Here is a 16033-nt window from a genome sequence, read left to right on the forward strand (position 1 = left end):
GACGGAAAGCCGAGACACATTGAATTAAAAGTGGAATGTGATATTTGCATCCTGCTGTTACCTGATTGGACGACACGGTCCGTGGCTACGCCATCATGAATAAAAGAAAGCCAGTAGAGCCTATCGCAGTGCTCCAGTGTCTCCTCCCACAACGTACGCCAAAGTTGGCCACTTAAACTACTTCCAACCAGCAGGCAGACGCTATCAAAACTATAGCTGACCACTAAGTATATCACGGCAAATAACTGAGAAAACCTTTGCCCACTTATACATTTAAGTGCAAGGTGTATCCCCCTCCCCTTGCACATTTCCCCCACACACACACACAAACCTTATCCGAAGGGCTCTGATTTTACGCTGACAAGTAGTGAAGAATATCAACACCTTTTCCCCCTGGAGGGGTTGAATATTGACACATTTATCTGTCTGGGACTACGAGGTTGTAGTTTGTCATCTTGTGCCTTTGAGGACATTTTGTATCAGAACTGCATCCGTGTATCTGGACTTTGTCAGAGTGAGAACTTGGTTTCACCAGACATAGCCCATTCGTCGTTTCTTGGGTAGCTAGAATGGCTACTTTACCAGGAACGGTTCCTCGGATGATGCGCCCCGCGCCAGGCCAGAATTATCCCCGCACTGGCTTTCCACTGGAAGGTAGGCAATGCGAACCTTATTTTTCCTCTAAATTTGATCTTTATTTTCCCTCTAAATTTTACCGGCAAACAAGCGATCACTTTGGGAATGGTTATTTTGTCTGTAGCATACTGTACATTTTAAAAAATAAAATAATTGTAAATATTTTTTTAATCAAAACAACATGCACCCAAGCATCGTGGCTTTACTTAGTTGCTGTTGGTTAGTTGCTGAAGATGGTTACTATTATATTCATATCTTTTTTACGAATTAGCTGCATGTTTTCTTCTTAGTTAAAAAGAAGGAATCATTGTCCTCTCTCTTAATCCAAATTCAGAATCATGAAGCTGTGCTGATGATAAGTCTCCTAAGACAAACGTCTAAGCACATGCGCGGAAAAAAGATGCATTTGTATTTGCATGTGTTTATGGAAGCAGTTGCTGCTGGTTTTAGAAAGTTCGTGCTCAAGTGTTTTACACGAAAATGCACAAAACCACGTAGCTCGCAAATGACTCAAGCTCCAGGATTTGTTGAAGTGTCCTGGCGCTGCAAATGGAAATAATATACACAGCAAAGAGACGGCTCAAAGGATCACATCAATATTTGTACAACATGACTAGGAATAATCAAGTTCGAAAGTGCCACACACTTTAGATCCTCTTGAATGCGAAATTGGATAGTTGAAGTGCTGTGTTCCTCCCTTGACAGGCGGGCTGAATGAGTTTGGCATGATTTTCATCTGCAAACGGACGGCTTAATAGCAGGCCTGCAGGTCTGGGTATATTGTGTATGTGATAGGTTTTTAGCATGGCACATCATGCAAGAGTTTTGGAAGAAACTTGTTTGTGTGATTCATCGGTGGTCATCGTTAATGTTGACCTGCTGTTATTTATGCCTTATCAATCCTATTATGAATGAGCTGGAGTTGTATGACAATCAGGGCTATGCAGTAGGCTAGCAGATCATAAGTACATAAATACATGTTTATATCATTATGTAGGCTGTATATAGATTATTTGTACACATACATATCAGCAAGGTATCGTTTTTGACAACTCTGGTGGCCTTTCATTGAAGACAGCAAACAGCTAACAAGCATCCTCTTAACTCTCATAGGAAGGCATGTGAAACTCAAATCAGTTCTATAGCTTACGGCCTGCAACACGTGTTCTATCGAACAATAAAAGTATTGTTGAGATGTTTATTGTTTGTCATGGAACAGTGTCAACCCCTCTGGGCCAAGGGCGCGTGAACCAGCTCGGTGGAGTGTTCATCAACGGGAGACCGCTTCCAAACCATATTCGACACAAGATCGTGGAGATGGCCCACCACGGCATCCGGCCCTGCGTTATCTCGAGACAGCTGCGAGTTTCTCACGGTTGTGTCTCAAAAATCCTCTGTCGGTACCAGGAGACTGGTTCGATTCGTCCCGGTGCTATAGGAGGCAGCAAGCCCAGGGTGAGTAGACAAGGAAGAATGTTTCACTGCAAACGCAGGCTGTAGCCTAATGCGGCCTATAGCCTAGATGTTTTTTAGGCCCACCATTGACTACATGCATACTCCTATATTTTGTCACTGGGTTGTGGTTTGTGGTAAGAATGAAAGGCCTGCTTTTTAATGTACGTGTTAATTCCCAAGGAATATTATGAAAATGGACACTAACGAGCAATATAATAAAAGTAGTCTAATATGATGTCTTGTAGTAAATTACCATTGTGGTGTTTTGAACTGCCTTTCTTTTTTGTATTCAATCTACAAAAAAGCAAGTAGCAACACCCGACGTTGAGAAGCGGATCGAGGAGTACAAGCGAGAGAACCCGGGAATGTTTAGCTGGGAGATCCGTGACAAGTTACTGAAGGACGGCGTGTGCGACAGAAGCACGGTTCCTTCAGGTGAGGCTTCATCTGGTAAGCAACCTTTCCTTATTATAAGTGACTAACCCCTCTATTTAAAGAGACAACATGCACCAAATATATAATTATGTTACCAAGATGATTATTTGCAGGTAGCCTACACCATGACTCTACATGGACAGGCACTCTCCTAAATAGTTCTTCGACGCTTGCCCAAAAGTACAGGAAATAGACATACAAATAATTTTCTCACGCACTTTGAATATTCGATAGACTAATTTGGAGTTCTGCTTTGTCATCATCAGTGAGCTCCATCAGCCGTGTGTTGAGGGCCCGATTTGGCAAGAAAGATGATGAAGATGATTGTGATAAGAAGGATGAGGATGGAGAGAAGAAAACCAAACACAGCATAGATGGCATCCTTGGTGACAAAGGTAGGTCAACAACATATAAACACGGCATTAGGTGATGTTGTTATTGTGAAATTTGCTCTAATACTATTGCAATGAGTAGGCTATTATAGACCTGCTTCTACAATGAACATTATTTTCATTGTAATTATAGCCCACGATGACAATATTTTATGTTTGTCATTATTGTCATGTTGCTTTTTCTGTTTTAGCATATTTATGTTATGGTAAATAGCTTGTATTTTTTATAAACCACGGCTACTTATTTATTTATCATGTAGGCACACTAAGATGCTGTGTTTTATGGATATTTTATAGCCTATCGTTTTCAATTAGGCATCAAACGTTTTAAATGTTTGCTTGTCCATCTCTTGGGAAATTCTCACACATGCACGGTCAATTTAAAGAGCCTTGGGTGCATTTATTCCTGCTTTAAAATGCAGCCAGTAGTTACTCAATCACTCAATTATTTATGTGAGCCCTGACGGAAGGCATTTAGCTCCAGAAAATTAATTTGTGTAGCAAATTCCTTTCGCTCTCATTTAACGACCACTCTAAACGACAGCTGACAGTTGACCCGTTTGACAATCAATGTCAGTTAGACGAACCGCCCGACAGATTTAAAGGAGACCAGTGTCTGCATGACGGGAAACTTTAGCCAGGATCAAGTGTTTTGACTAATAGACGTTTAATCACTATAGGCCTACTTGTTTAATTTAAACACAAAAAACAAGTGGTCTATGGTTCACTTTATGAAAGGGAATCGATATGTAATGATATTATTATACGCCTATATTAAAATGCACATTATTCTGACATTATTCTGCGCGTTTCTGGTTATTTTGTTATAGGCAACTATAGGTTATTTTAAAATTAAGAGTAAGCTACGTTAGTTAATTTAATGTGTTCAATAAGATCATTTTGTGCCACTTTACCACAACCGTCAAGTGCACTCTATGTCGTTGACAACATGGTAAGAAAAAAAAATTGACAAACCTTTCCTGAATGAGACAAAGGTTGTCCTTTAAGATGATCAAACATGTGTGAATAGGGTTTAGATAAGAGTTCACAGAAGCTTTTTTCTGTAAAAGACACTGCCAGGCCCCTTCAAACTTGAAGATGAACTTCAGTCCCAAAACCTCTTCTCTATTGAAGCTTTTCTTAAGTGAAGATTCCAAGGTACAAAGGCAAGTCCTAGAAAGCACGGCAGCGAAAAGGAGAATATAGGCTTGTCCATTCTCATTCAAAGTCCCGCAAAGAGAGAGAGTGAGAGAGAAAAAAAAACTTTGTACAAAGGGCAAGGGAAGATATAAAAGGAAATGAATTATTCAGTACACCCCGCTGTTAGATAGTTTTGTACTATTATAGAACAGTCTGTTGGAGCAGAATGAGTATTTGATGGTGCAAAACGGTTCTTTCTATTTTCTAAAAGGCTTGTGTCCATTTAGAGGTCGAATTGTGTTTCTTAGCTGCATGCAAACACGCAATAACAAATGGGAATAGCCCATAGTTTACACAAACAAATACTCACAGTCCCTTATTCGTATATAATCCCAGCAATAAGAAACATTATTACACAGTTGTTTAGTATTATATATAGCGAACGGTGCAATTACTATCCAATGGCTATCGTCAAGGGAGCCGCTTATGTTCTGTACCGCAGTTCGAGCACTCAGTTTTCGGTTGGCTATACGTAGGCTATGGGCTATAAGCTTTCAATTTCTTGAAACAAGATTCGTTCCCTCCACAGTTTACCATGCGGCTGCTGGCATTTCTAATAATGTTAATACTTATTAGAGTGATGAAAACGGTGACTGCTGAATAGGCGTCTGTGTTCAGGGAGGGTGTAATAGCTTACGGGCATGGTAAGAAATGTATTTATCCCCAATCAAGCCCTCACTCTCTGAGTTTGAGGCTCAAACGTTATGTATAAGAGCTTTAAAGAAGATTAAGTAGAGCCTTTTATTTCAGTTTCACTTTCATCTCAGGACGGAGCTCACAGTGGCTCGCTCCAGGCGCAAATTCATGAGATTTTTGGTTCGCTTATGCTGCTCTTCAGACTTCATGAGTATTTATCTATTTGTTTATTTTTGTATTTTTGTGTAGGCTACTAATTTAGGTTACAATAGCCTAAAATAGGGTACATCCTCGGTAATCTGACGTAATTAAACACATACAAACACATGTTTAATTATACGCCAGTATGCTAAATAGCCTATATTTGCGATATTGGAACGTCAAGGCAATATTGTCACATCTATGGATACCAGTTTGGAGTTTTTATCAGTTTTCTCAGATTGCGTGGTATCCTTATTGAAGGCCATGTGAAGCAACCGCAGAATAGGATGTAAGGTCAGGAATTCCATATGCTCTTTTGCAATAAGGACGATAACAAAAATCCATTGTCGGGTCACTGCTGCTTTGCTCAATTCGCCCCCAGTGACAAGGAAACGCAGAAATCGCTCTGCCAAGTTTAATTAGGCGACAAACGGGACACAAGGTTGCGCCACGACAAAAAGTCACAAGTGTGCGCAAACCTGGAGATGCTTTTGTTTGCGTAAGACTGGCTAGAGAGAGAGAGAGAGAGAGAGAGAGAGAGAGAGAGAGAGAGAGAGAGAGAGAGAGAGAGAGAGAGAGAGAGAGAGAGAGAGAGAGAGAGAGAGAGAGAGAGCGAGAGAGAGAGACAGAGAGAGAGAGAGAGAGAGAGAGAGAGACAGACAGACAGACAGACAGACAGACAGACAGACAGACAGACAGACAGACAGACAGACAGACAGAGAGAGAGAGAGAGAGAGAGAGAGAGAGAGAGAGAGGGAGGGAGATCGTCTTTAGGGACCATCTGCGGTGTTTAACCAACAAACTGTCACCTGTGCGCAAGGAGAGATGGGATGCGACAGGAGATGGACACTTCAACAAATTGGCGGATTACCTAAGGTTCTCCATCTAATCAAACAGAAGCCTGATAGGATTTCTTGGCGTTGGAAAGGGATAATGAGGGAACGATGAAGAGGTGTATAGGTGAGCCAGGCAATCCGAGGCTTGAGGCTTGGATACTATGTGTATATTCAATTAAATGACCATTGGCATCGCTCAAGATTTAGGCTAAAGCCTGTTTCTAACATAAAGAAATATTACTCAAACGATAATGTATAGGCTATAGCCTATATTGAATAACGCACTCAATTTAAAACGCACTCAATTTTGTGATAAAAGGTTAGGTGGACCAAGGCCTTTATAACATCATAACAAATGTCACGAAGTTGATCAAGGAATATAATTACGTGTAGCCTATGTTATGCTCCCCACACACACACACACACACACACGCGCGCACACACACCTTTCCCCTTCATAAACAAACACGCGCACTCACGATTTCCAAGTGTATGGAAATACTGTAGCTATATTCTGGGTCTAAAGCCGCGCTGAAAGAGAAGGACAGGGGAATGAAGCGAGAGGCCACTTCAAACAAATCCATCTGGAATAGTGTGTGAGAGAGATTTAGTGAAAGTATGGGGAAGTTATTTAGCTATTAATAACATTTTTTCCTGAGGCATTGAGAGCAACTCCATCTGCACTTTCTCACAGTCATTGGGCTGGGTTGAAATTGAGAGAGACCCAAATGTTGGGCAGAGATAACATACCCATCATAGCCCAGACCCTGCGCTGTGCTTCACTGCATTAAACTCGGATTAACCTCCTCTCTCCCCGCATCCCGCTCCAGACTCTCCGGTATTAACATTTGTGTATTTCTCAGAGAGCTGAAAAGACTAGCAACACATTATCAATAGTAATGTAAGCAATATGTTTTATTACTATTACTAATAATGTTAACATTAATGGTTATTATATCAACAATAATAATACTAATACTACTGCTAGCCTACTATTTAACAAATTAGGCTATTTTATTATTGTTGTTATTAAGTGCAATGCAATACTTTATTATTATTTTGTTTTGTTTTTCAATTTAATGCTAAATGAATTGAAACAAAAATAAATTAAGTGTAAATGCTAAATTAATTGCATTAATGCAATAGGCAATATAATATAAAGTAGGCGATATATAGCCTAGAAAGAATAGGATAAGGCTAATGCATGTGGAGATATACTGGTGATGGACAGAGTCGATCTCTTTTTAACTGTCACCCCTCACAAGTGGTCATACATTTAAGAGTACAAAACCAGAGTTTTACAAGAGTAAAAAACTAGCATATTTAATTCGATATTTTTACTTACTGCATTTACTTACTTACTGAATGCATTTTATTTTAAAATCGTTGGCACTGAAAACCTTTCAACATAGCCTAGTTAAAAAAAAACGTGTCAAAGCCATTATGAAAAGGTGTCTAACCTTTTCCAAGTAGCCTACTAAATGTTTGGTTTGTGACAAGTGACAAAACTATTTACGCCTTCGCATATTTTCTTGTTGATGAAAACCCTTCGGATTTATTGCAGATTTACTATTTTGCATGTGTGTCATTCCCCCTGTAAGCAACGCCATTCCGAAAGGGCATCTGCCTCCCTGGTAGCCTGTACGATTTATGAACAACACATACGTCAAAGGAAAGCAGGCAAGGCTATGACATGTTAAAGAGATAAAAGGAAATTTACACGAGCAACCGAATGTCCCGATTCGTTCTCTCTTCGGTAGTGAGCAATTATACCAGCGATTGGGGACCTGTGAACTTTAGAGGGACCCCAAATTCGTCATGTGGGGGGATTTTGGTTTAGAGCACCGTCAAAATAGTAGACAAAAAACTGAGAGTGGAACCGTAACCTAGCCTATAGCTAGATGATAATAATTAATTAAAATCCCCGAACCTTTTTCTAATGATACATGCACAAGATCATGTATTAGGATATAATAATAATAATAATAATTACATAACTGAACGACATCAAGGATTTCGAGCCTGTCAATGATCTATATCGTGTGGAACAAGTCCAGGATAATGTTTGTTTCTTAGACATTGGAATTTATATCAAATCTATCAAGACAGTTTGCACTCCATTAATAACTAAAAACGGTTCATGTGATCATCTCGTTGAGCTATTTGATTGTTAATATTTTGACAGGCTTGCTTTACCACATCCCACAGCACGCACCCTGCAATTTACTGTATTTGGAGTGTTTTCGAGTTATTATTGTAGAAATAGGCTACAATGCCTCTATCCAGATAAGATACAGTCTGCCAGCCCAGCAGGCAAGCACAGCGACCTGCACACGGTAGGCTACTGACGACCGGAGCTCAAAAACCCGAACGAGTGGGAACGAAATCTTCATGCTTCATAACGTTTTGCTGGACAAGGGGGGTCGAAGACTTTTTGGGGAGATCAGAACCATACGAGACAAATTAAAGAGGAAGCAATGCCCTCAAGGCCTCCTCTCACTTAATGTGTTCGAGTGCAGGAAGTTGCCATAATTTCTGCCTGTGTACCATGGCGCCAATTTTCACCATAAGAACTTTTCGTGACCCTGAATAAAGCCAACAAGACTGTGTGTATTTTCTATTAGTCTAGCGTTGGGATGTCTTTTGTATTTCACATTCACGAAGTAGGCTGGACACACACATGTTTAGTCAACATCAAGTCAACATGTTAACAACAAGTGGTTCATTTTTAAAAACCGTGTTTTTATAGGCTAACTTTATTTAGGCACATCAATACATTGGCCTAGAAATGACAAGGAAACGCATTGGCCTCATTTAATTTGATGGAGAATGTTCAGTTGAAGAAAGAAGATGAATAGGCTACATTTGGATTAAATAGTTAGGCTACGTGAAATTACTGTAGGCTATTCAGTAGGCCAGTACGAATAATAATAGGCCTAATAACAGCAACCACACCAACAAATATGATGTAATTGATTATTGTTTTAATAACATGAAGGCCTATTCTTATTATTATGGTTGTCGTTATTTTTTATTTTTTTACATGAACCCTATACAGTTTTTGATAAACGCTCAGTTAGGAATGAGAAGAGGGGGCTGACAAGAGGGTACCCTGTGACCATGACTCGGAAATCATAACTTCACCAGCTTTTCCTATTCTGAAACTAACACGTTGAACTTGTCAGATGTAATTGCGGAGTTTAAACGCAGTGCACCACTGGGAAACAGTCGGCGGCCAGGTCGCAGTCCATGCGGCTTTACAGCCTTTGGGGAAGACGTGGGGGATGAGCAATTTGGTTTGACGTCGGGGTTGTTGAATTGAACCGCTCACGGATTTTTTTGTTTTTTTTTTGTCCTTCACACGGGCTTCTTTTTTTTTTACACAGTTAGCCGCATGTCAATTATGGCGCTCATTTCCAGCAGGCTAAACAAGGCGGCTTGCGCATATGGACTGCAGCACAGTGAGTTCTAATTAGGTATGAAATTAATTACAGCAGACATCTATTAAGGTCTTTAAAGTTCAGAATGTGTTTTACACAGTTGAAAGGTATAACAGTGGATTAATGGCTTAAAACCAATATAACATTTTTATTGCAGTCGGTTAATTAGTTATGCCTGAGTAACAGGTGTCACACTAAGAAAACCTAGAATCATAGAATTAATAAAAACAGGGTTCTTGCGTATTTTTTTTGTGTATAGTTTTTACTGATAATATATTTTTATATGATGTGTATGCATCATTTGATAATGTGAGGCTTCCCTTTAAAAGGCATTTGCATTGTGCTGCGTGTTTCATCCACTGTCTTGCTCTTTCTCTGTCTCTCTCCGTCAGGAGAAAAACAGAAAATTCGATTTTCTACAACAATCTCCTCCTTTTTAAGTGTATTCGTTTTAATTGAATACCTTTTTTGAAAACCCTGTATTGGGATTAGAAGCCCTCTGATGTCTGACAGCCAACTCTCTCCATTGTCCACCAAATGGCCCCTAGAGAAAGAGAAGAGAAAAGGGGAGAGGGGAGAAAAGAACCTTCTGTTATTTTGTGTTCTGAGACTCTCTGCCCGGGCTATTCAAGCAGGTTGATGAACTCCTCCAAAAGTTTATTAAGAGGCCGAAAACAATAAGCACTAAAGCCTGTGGGCGCCTGGGCAGACAGTTTATAAACTAGCTGCCATTGTGCCTCCGAGGCAGATGCATGAATACTTTTGAATGGGGCCTTCAAACTGACAGCATCAGACTGGACAGAAGCAGTTTCAAAGCATGAGAGAAGAGAAGGAGATTTGCAGAGGAAGGGGCAGACTGAGCTTGAATTGCTGTCATAGTCACAGCTACTTCTCTACACCGACTGTACACATACAGTATCCATTTCGTTGTGCAAGTAGATGGGACTACGACAGTTGTGTGTGATGAAGTCATGATTTCTGAGAGCATAACAGTTGGTATATGACTTTGTGCATTGATTAAGGCAGTCTTACAATGTATGGGTTGCTGAAGTTAATTGTATGACCATGGACCTACTGGGTTTCAATTAGAAAATATCAAATGTAATATTTTTAAAGTTAATAAATTGCTGAGGCTATTGAATCAAAAATAACCCAAAAGGTTCATGACAAGATATTCTGATTGTATATATATTTTTGCAGCAATATGCAGCCCCCTCTATTTCTCTAGTCCCCCCACCCACCTAGTCTTCTTTGGTTCTCTGCCTCCAGACATCAGAGGGAGTCCAGTGATTTGTGACCCCAGCGACCCATACTTAATCTGGCTAAAGACGCGGAGCATCAAGCTCTGAGCGCTGCGGTCCCCAAACAGACCAAGCCTGCTCTGGCAGGTGTCAACATTAGCAACACAATGTGGCCCAGTTCCACGGCCCACACCCAAGCGCCACGCTCAACCTAAAGTATGTGAGGCCCTCTGAAAGAACACATAAAGAGAATGGGCAGGGGAGGGGAGGAGGGGGAGGACAAGGGGGAAGATTACACTCTCAGACAGCTATTAGCAGGGATGAGGCTTTTCTAAACAAACAAAAAGAGAAGACGATCAATACTGTGTTAGTTTACCAAGTGGAGTCTTCATGGCAGTGGACTGAGTATTTATTTTCTGCTCCATTGTTTTTCTCGACTTACTCAAACGTCTCTGGGTTGTATTGGCAATCCAATTTAGTCTGGGAGCCTTGGGAGGACCATTTCTTTCTTTGGCCAGTCCTCTGTTAATCGTCTGTCTGCTCAGCCAATGTGGCCAGTTCATTCACTAATGTAAAGCTGTAATGAATTGTGGTTGGTGAGTATCAACTGCGATAGGGGACAATCACCGACCTGTCCGGAGGAAAGCAGCACTCACAGGTGACAGGGCCCCACAGCCCCCTGGGATGGTCCTCTTTCTCTCTCTCCCTTGCTTTGTCTCTGAAACTCTCCCTGTCTCGCTCACTCATTCTCCCTCTCTGCCCCTTCCTCCCTCCCTCTCTCATTAGGCCCAGGTGTCGCTCTAAAGAGGGGAGAGGAAATAGGCAGGGAATGAGTTGACGTTTAGACTGCTCTCGAGTGGGTATCAGTCTTGACAAGAAAAGCAATGTTTTTTTAAAGGTCCATTTATTTCCCTCTCAGTGGTGATCCTCAACCATACCACCAGCAGAGACAAGGGTTCTCACTGGAGAAGATTAGTTTCAAAGGTGTCAGTGTAAACCAACCCAGGCTATAGTATTGAGTATTGAATGAGAAGAATCTCATTTAATTGGTTGGTCTTCCAGGCCCCCTTGAAAACAAATAGAAAGCAAGTAGCCTTCTGCTATTTCTGAGTGTTTTCATTGCACCAAGAGCCTCTCGAAAGTTGAGCTTCCACCATTTCTCTTGCTCTCAGGAATTGATCAAACTTTTGTTGAGGTTGTGAGTGCAGAGGTGTAAGGGGTTGATGTGTGTTTAGAGGGTTCTGAATGGCTTCCTGTAATCACGTATCAGCCGACTGATGAACAAATCAGTAAAAATGACAAATAAAACCTCATGAAAGCATTCATGTTTGAGCACACACTGACTCACCCAGTGAACTGCCAAGCGAACAAGACTGGTTGTCATGCAGTGCTTGTGCTAATGTGAGCATGCAATAAAGCAGTCCTATAGAAATTCAAGTTCATTGGTAATGATGACAAGACAGTGGGGAGGAGCCCCATAGGGAAGGTATTAAACCCATAGCCCCAAGCCAAGAAGAGGTAGAGGCCATGAGGGCAACTTTATATGGAGAACATTTGCTTTCGAGTCATAGATAGTAGCATAGCCACGTGGTTCTAAACCACCTCCACAACTGAAACATGGCGCATGCAATTACTTACACAAATGACCTGTGAATCTGTAGGCGGTCATAATATGTTGGTGTTTTTATGGCGTGTCCATGCCTTACAGATCGTGAGCCCGAGCTAAGGACGCATGCAATTGCTTCTTAGATTCCAGCTGAATGAAAGCGCGCCACAGATAAAAGACCGTGTTTATGATCTAGTTAGACCGAGCACCTGTCTCCCGACTGTTGCTACCGGTCCACTTCACCGTCAACGCTGGCTGGACTCTGTTTTATATGGAAGCTTGCGTTAGGAAGCGTTGCAAGGAAAATAAGCAGCTCCCAACTTTTAAACTAGGATTTAGCAGTGTTTGAGAATTTTGTGTAAATCACGGCTTTTGAGTGCTCATATTGTGTTCCTAAACGACATCTCAGACCATCATTCTATCCAGCTGGCTGTTTTTGCATTGACAACCATGTGATTTCATTCAAGCTAGTTGCCTTAGCCAATAGCCAACGTCTGAGGCTGTATGGAATACGTGCTCTTTAACCTTCTCACTGTTTCCAGTGATTATGGACTCTTGTTTTGACGTGGAAGATGTGTTTATAAAGATCCGTGGAGTCTTGCAGTCTGTATATTTAGACATTTCTTTGCTGCGGAGAAAAATAGGCATTATAGGCTGTCATTTGATTTCCATGCCTTTCTCACACAATCCTAAGTAAATATGAAGATGGGCGGTGTAATAACTGGAAATATTTGCATAAATAGATATGTTCTTGGTTATTAAGCCGTTGTTATTCTGACAAACAGTCCGACTGAGAGGTCACAAAACGTGAATATGAATAAACACGGTAGCATACAGGCTATTTTACTTTATTCACTGAATGCCTACCCATGCTTAATTGTTTAATGATAGAGCAGGCCAGTTCTTCGGAATTTATTAAAAAAACTTTGTTGCATTCGATTCGCCTTGCCTGCCAGGGTCGTCAAATAGTGACAGTTGGCACAGATCGGGACTGTGTGTCACATTACGCGTGAACACTGGTTACCAAGGCGCTGCATTAGAAAAGACAACAAGCATTTCTGGCTAATTTTATTACAATACAGGAATAGCCCACATAATGTGCAACAGTAATTAGGTTTAACACAGTATGCCCAGTTTTCTTACTGTGATGAATGAGAGACATCGACCATGGTTTGCTAGTTTAAAAATCACCATTAGCCTATGCTACTTAAGGCCAGAACATTTCGCATTTTATGCTCTTGATCTGCCTCGCCTCTGCAATCTTCATTTGTTTTAATTGTGTGTGTGTGTGTGTGTGTGTGTGTGTGTGTGTGTGTGTGTGTGTGCGTGCGTGCGTGGTGTGTTTGAGTTTTTTACTTGCACAAAGACAATAAACATGTTCAGAGAGTGTTGCAAATCAGAAATGTGTTTTTTCTCTCCCACCAAGTCAAAAAGTGACGGCGGTAGTAACAACAGTGGGTGGAGCTCCCGTGCTGCCAAGCCAAATAACAACTTCAAATGGAATCCGCCATTTTCAACTAATGGGCTTATTTCTGCATCCTCTGTCATTCCCTCCTTGGGGAATACATACTGTAATTTCAAAAAGCTTTGCCTCTCTGCTACATTGTAAAGCTTCCAATATGGAGTCAGGATCTCAGATATTATTCCCAAGTACTGTGACAACTCACGGATACCCCCCCCCCCCCCCAACACACACACACACACACATACACACAAACACACTCACACACACACACACACACATGGGATATATTGAATGACTTGAAATATCCTGAGGAACTATTTGGGAAAGAGTTTTGTCTTACGTTTAACCTACAAATGTAATCTAAATGTATAATTAGTTTTTAATGTACTTATGTTGATCCAATGACGCGTCTTGAAGTTACAATTACAAGTTCTAATGATTTTAATAATGATCTCACTACGTAATAACAAAAATCATTAAAAGTATGTTTAAAAAAGAAGCCTTGGAAACTTTAAGATGAGTTTTTATTTGTTTGTTGATTTGCAAACATATAATAAAGTAATACTGGTATCAGTAACTAAGATAGAAAATCCCCAAGGAGATAGGGTGCATTGTTTCATCTGCCTGGTTACCCCCCTCTTAGGAGGTGCCAGTTTCTGGTCCCAGCTGGGCTGTAATCTAGGCATCATTAAGTCAGGGGTCAGGTCCTTTGTGCCTATCATGTTGTACAAGAGATCTTGGGCTGTGCAGTGTACAGAATAAATCAAACGTCAAAAGAAATAGTCAACTGACAAGTACAAAATAGAGATAGTTGTTTTGTGTTCGGTCAGTTTTCTGTACATGAAGGGTTTCTGTAGTTACTGCTGGGTACGTTGTTATGAGATTTCGTTTTCTCATATGATGTTCACTCCAGTTTGGATTGAAAAAAAATGAGACTCCACATCAGAGGAACTAACTATCCCCTCAGACATCCTCCTGAATCAGACAAACTTCACACAGCAATCCTCTTCCTTCACATTGTCCGGTAAAATTAGGAAGCTTCCCTGGGGCCGTTAGAATCGGTCTGCTGTGCATTCCTGCGCCGTGCTCCCTAATCTCCACTGGGCTTTGTGGAGGAGATGATGTGTTTCTCCGGGAGAACTCTGCTCATAGCCCTGAGACCCGACTGCTTGATTTCCTGCATAGGTTTTTGGGAGGACCCTTTGTTGAGGGGGGCAGAGGCTCTCTGCTGTGCCAGCACGGCAGAGACCCCCTGGGCACCGTTTGAGGTCGCTCTCTTAATTTCATTACTTTTGTCTGTGACCTCAATTAGCAGAGAACCCATCCCTTGGAGGTGACACTGGGTTTGACGGAGAGGACCTGCTGGTTTAAAGCTCGCCTTAGGAGAGGAAAGTGGGAGGGACGCATCATCAGCTAGGGGGATGAGTGTGTTTGACGACTTGAAGTCGTCAGAAGTCCACAGGCCACAGAGTCCCTTTAAAGCCATTTTATGTTGTATAAAAATTGATGTTTTTCTGGGCCTGTTGTCAGGTTTTCAAGCCTCAAATGTGCATCAAGGAGCTTAGACAGAAACCTTCTTAATAGCAGCTTAAAATACTGACACAGTGAAGAAATACACATCTTGTTAGTAAATAATCCTGTATTTTGTTAGGTGTATGGAAAAAGAATCCCAAAAAGTACAATGTCTTGGTAAGCAAAAAAAGAGAAGAAAAAGACCTTGTAGAGTATAACAATAACAACCCCTGGTCCATCCAGCTGAACAATATTGAAAAAACAGAACCCCGCTCTTCAAGTCCTACATGCGGGTTCCCACTCAGAGCAGAGCAGAGGGGAGAGCAGACATGGGGAGTCAATATGTCAGCGTTTAAGGATGTCCCGTGGAGCTGCACAGGGCTGTCAGGGCTCCATTCAGGTTCTAATGGCCCCCCGAGGAGGGCTGTCTCTGGGGCTGAAAGGGGCCCGGAGGCCCCGTGGACGTCCCGTTGTTAAAGGTGAGCGTGCGCTCTCTCATGGACGCGCCGTGCCTTCATCCCAATGACAAGAGCCATAAAAGAGCATCGCCATCGCCTTTGCCGTCGCTTTGCTCTCTCCCACCACCCCCCCTTCACCCTGTCATTTTTCCCCGACCTCAAAGAAAGAAAAGAGGGCTAATTGTTTGTTGTGAGAGCCAAAGATTATGGAGCCTCCCGTCTTACTGCTTCGTCCTTCGCTACCTCTTTCTCCTTCATTCTCAGAGCACCTCTTCCTGTCCAAAGCGTTCATCCCAGAACGGACAAAAGAAAAAGTAAAATTCTGGAATTTTCCTGTGGAATGTTGACAGATGGTGGAACCGACGCAGTGGCAATGTAACCGACCAGGAAACTGTTGAGGGTAAAGTAGTCGAAAATGTACAAGTAAAAATATTTGTAGGAGTCAAAATATTTATAAAAACATAGTACAAGTGTATACATATAAACTCCTTTACTACTGTGTCAGTTTCTATAAATTAAA

The 16033-nt window shown here is 41.4% G+C and overlaps 1 protein-coding gene across 1 annotated transcript in view; it reads left to right on the forward strand.

The window, feature by feature from the left end:
* The first annotated feature begins 200 nt into the window (after window positions 1-200).
* pax7a (paired box 7a) overlaps window positions 201-16033 on the forward strand; it is a 31634-nt gene continuing 15801 nt past the window's right edge. Inside the window, exons 1-4 of the mRNA XM_047026662.1 lie at window positions 201-654; window positions 1856-2091; window positions 2397-2526; window positions 2793-2921. Of these exons, the coding sequence (XP_046882618.1) occupies window positions 570-654; window positions 1856-2091; window positions 2397-2526; window positions 2793-2921 (580 nt within the window). The 5' untranslated portion in view covers window positions 201-569. The remainder of the gene's footprint in view (window positions 655-1855; window positions 2092-2396; window positions 2527-2792; window positions 2922-16033) is intronic.

Source organism: Hypomesus transpacificus, chromosome 9 (genome assembly GCF_021917145.1).
Source record: "Hypomesus transpacificus isolate Combined female chromosome 9, fHypTra1, whole genome shotgun sequence".
Classification (NCBI taxonomy): domain Eukaryota; kingdom Metazoa; phylum Chordata; class Actinopteri; order Osmeriformes; family Osmeridae; genus Hypomesus; species Hypomesus transpacificus.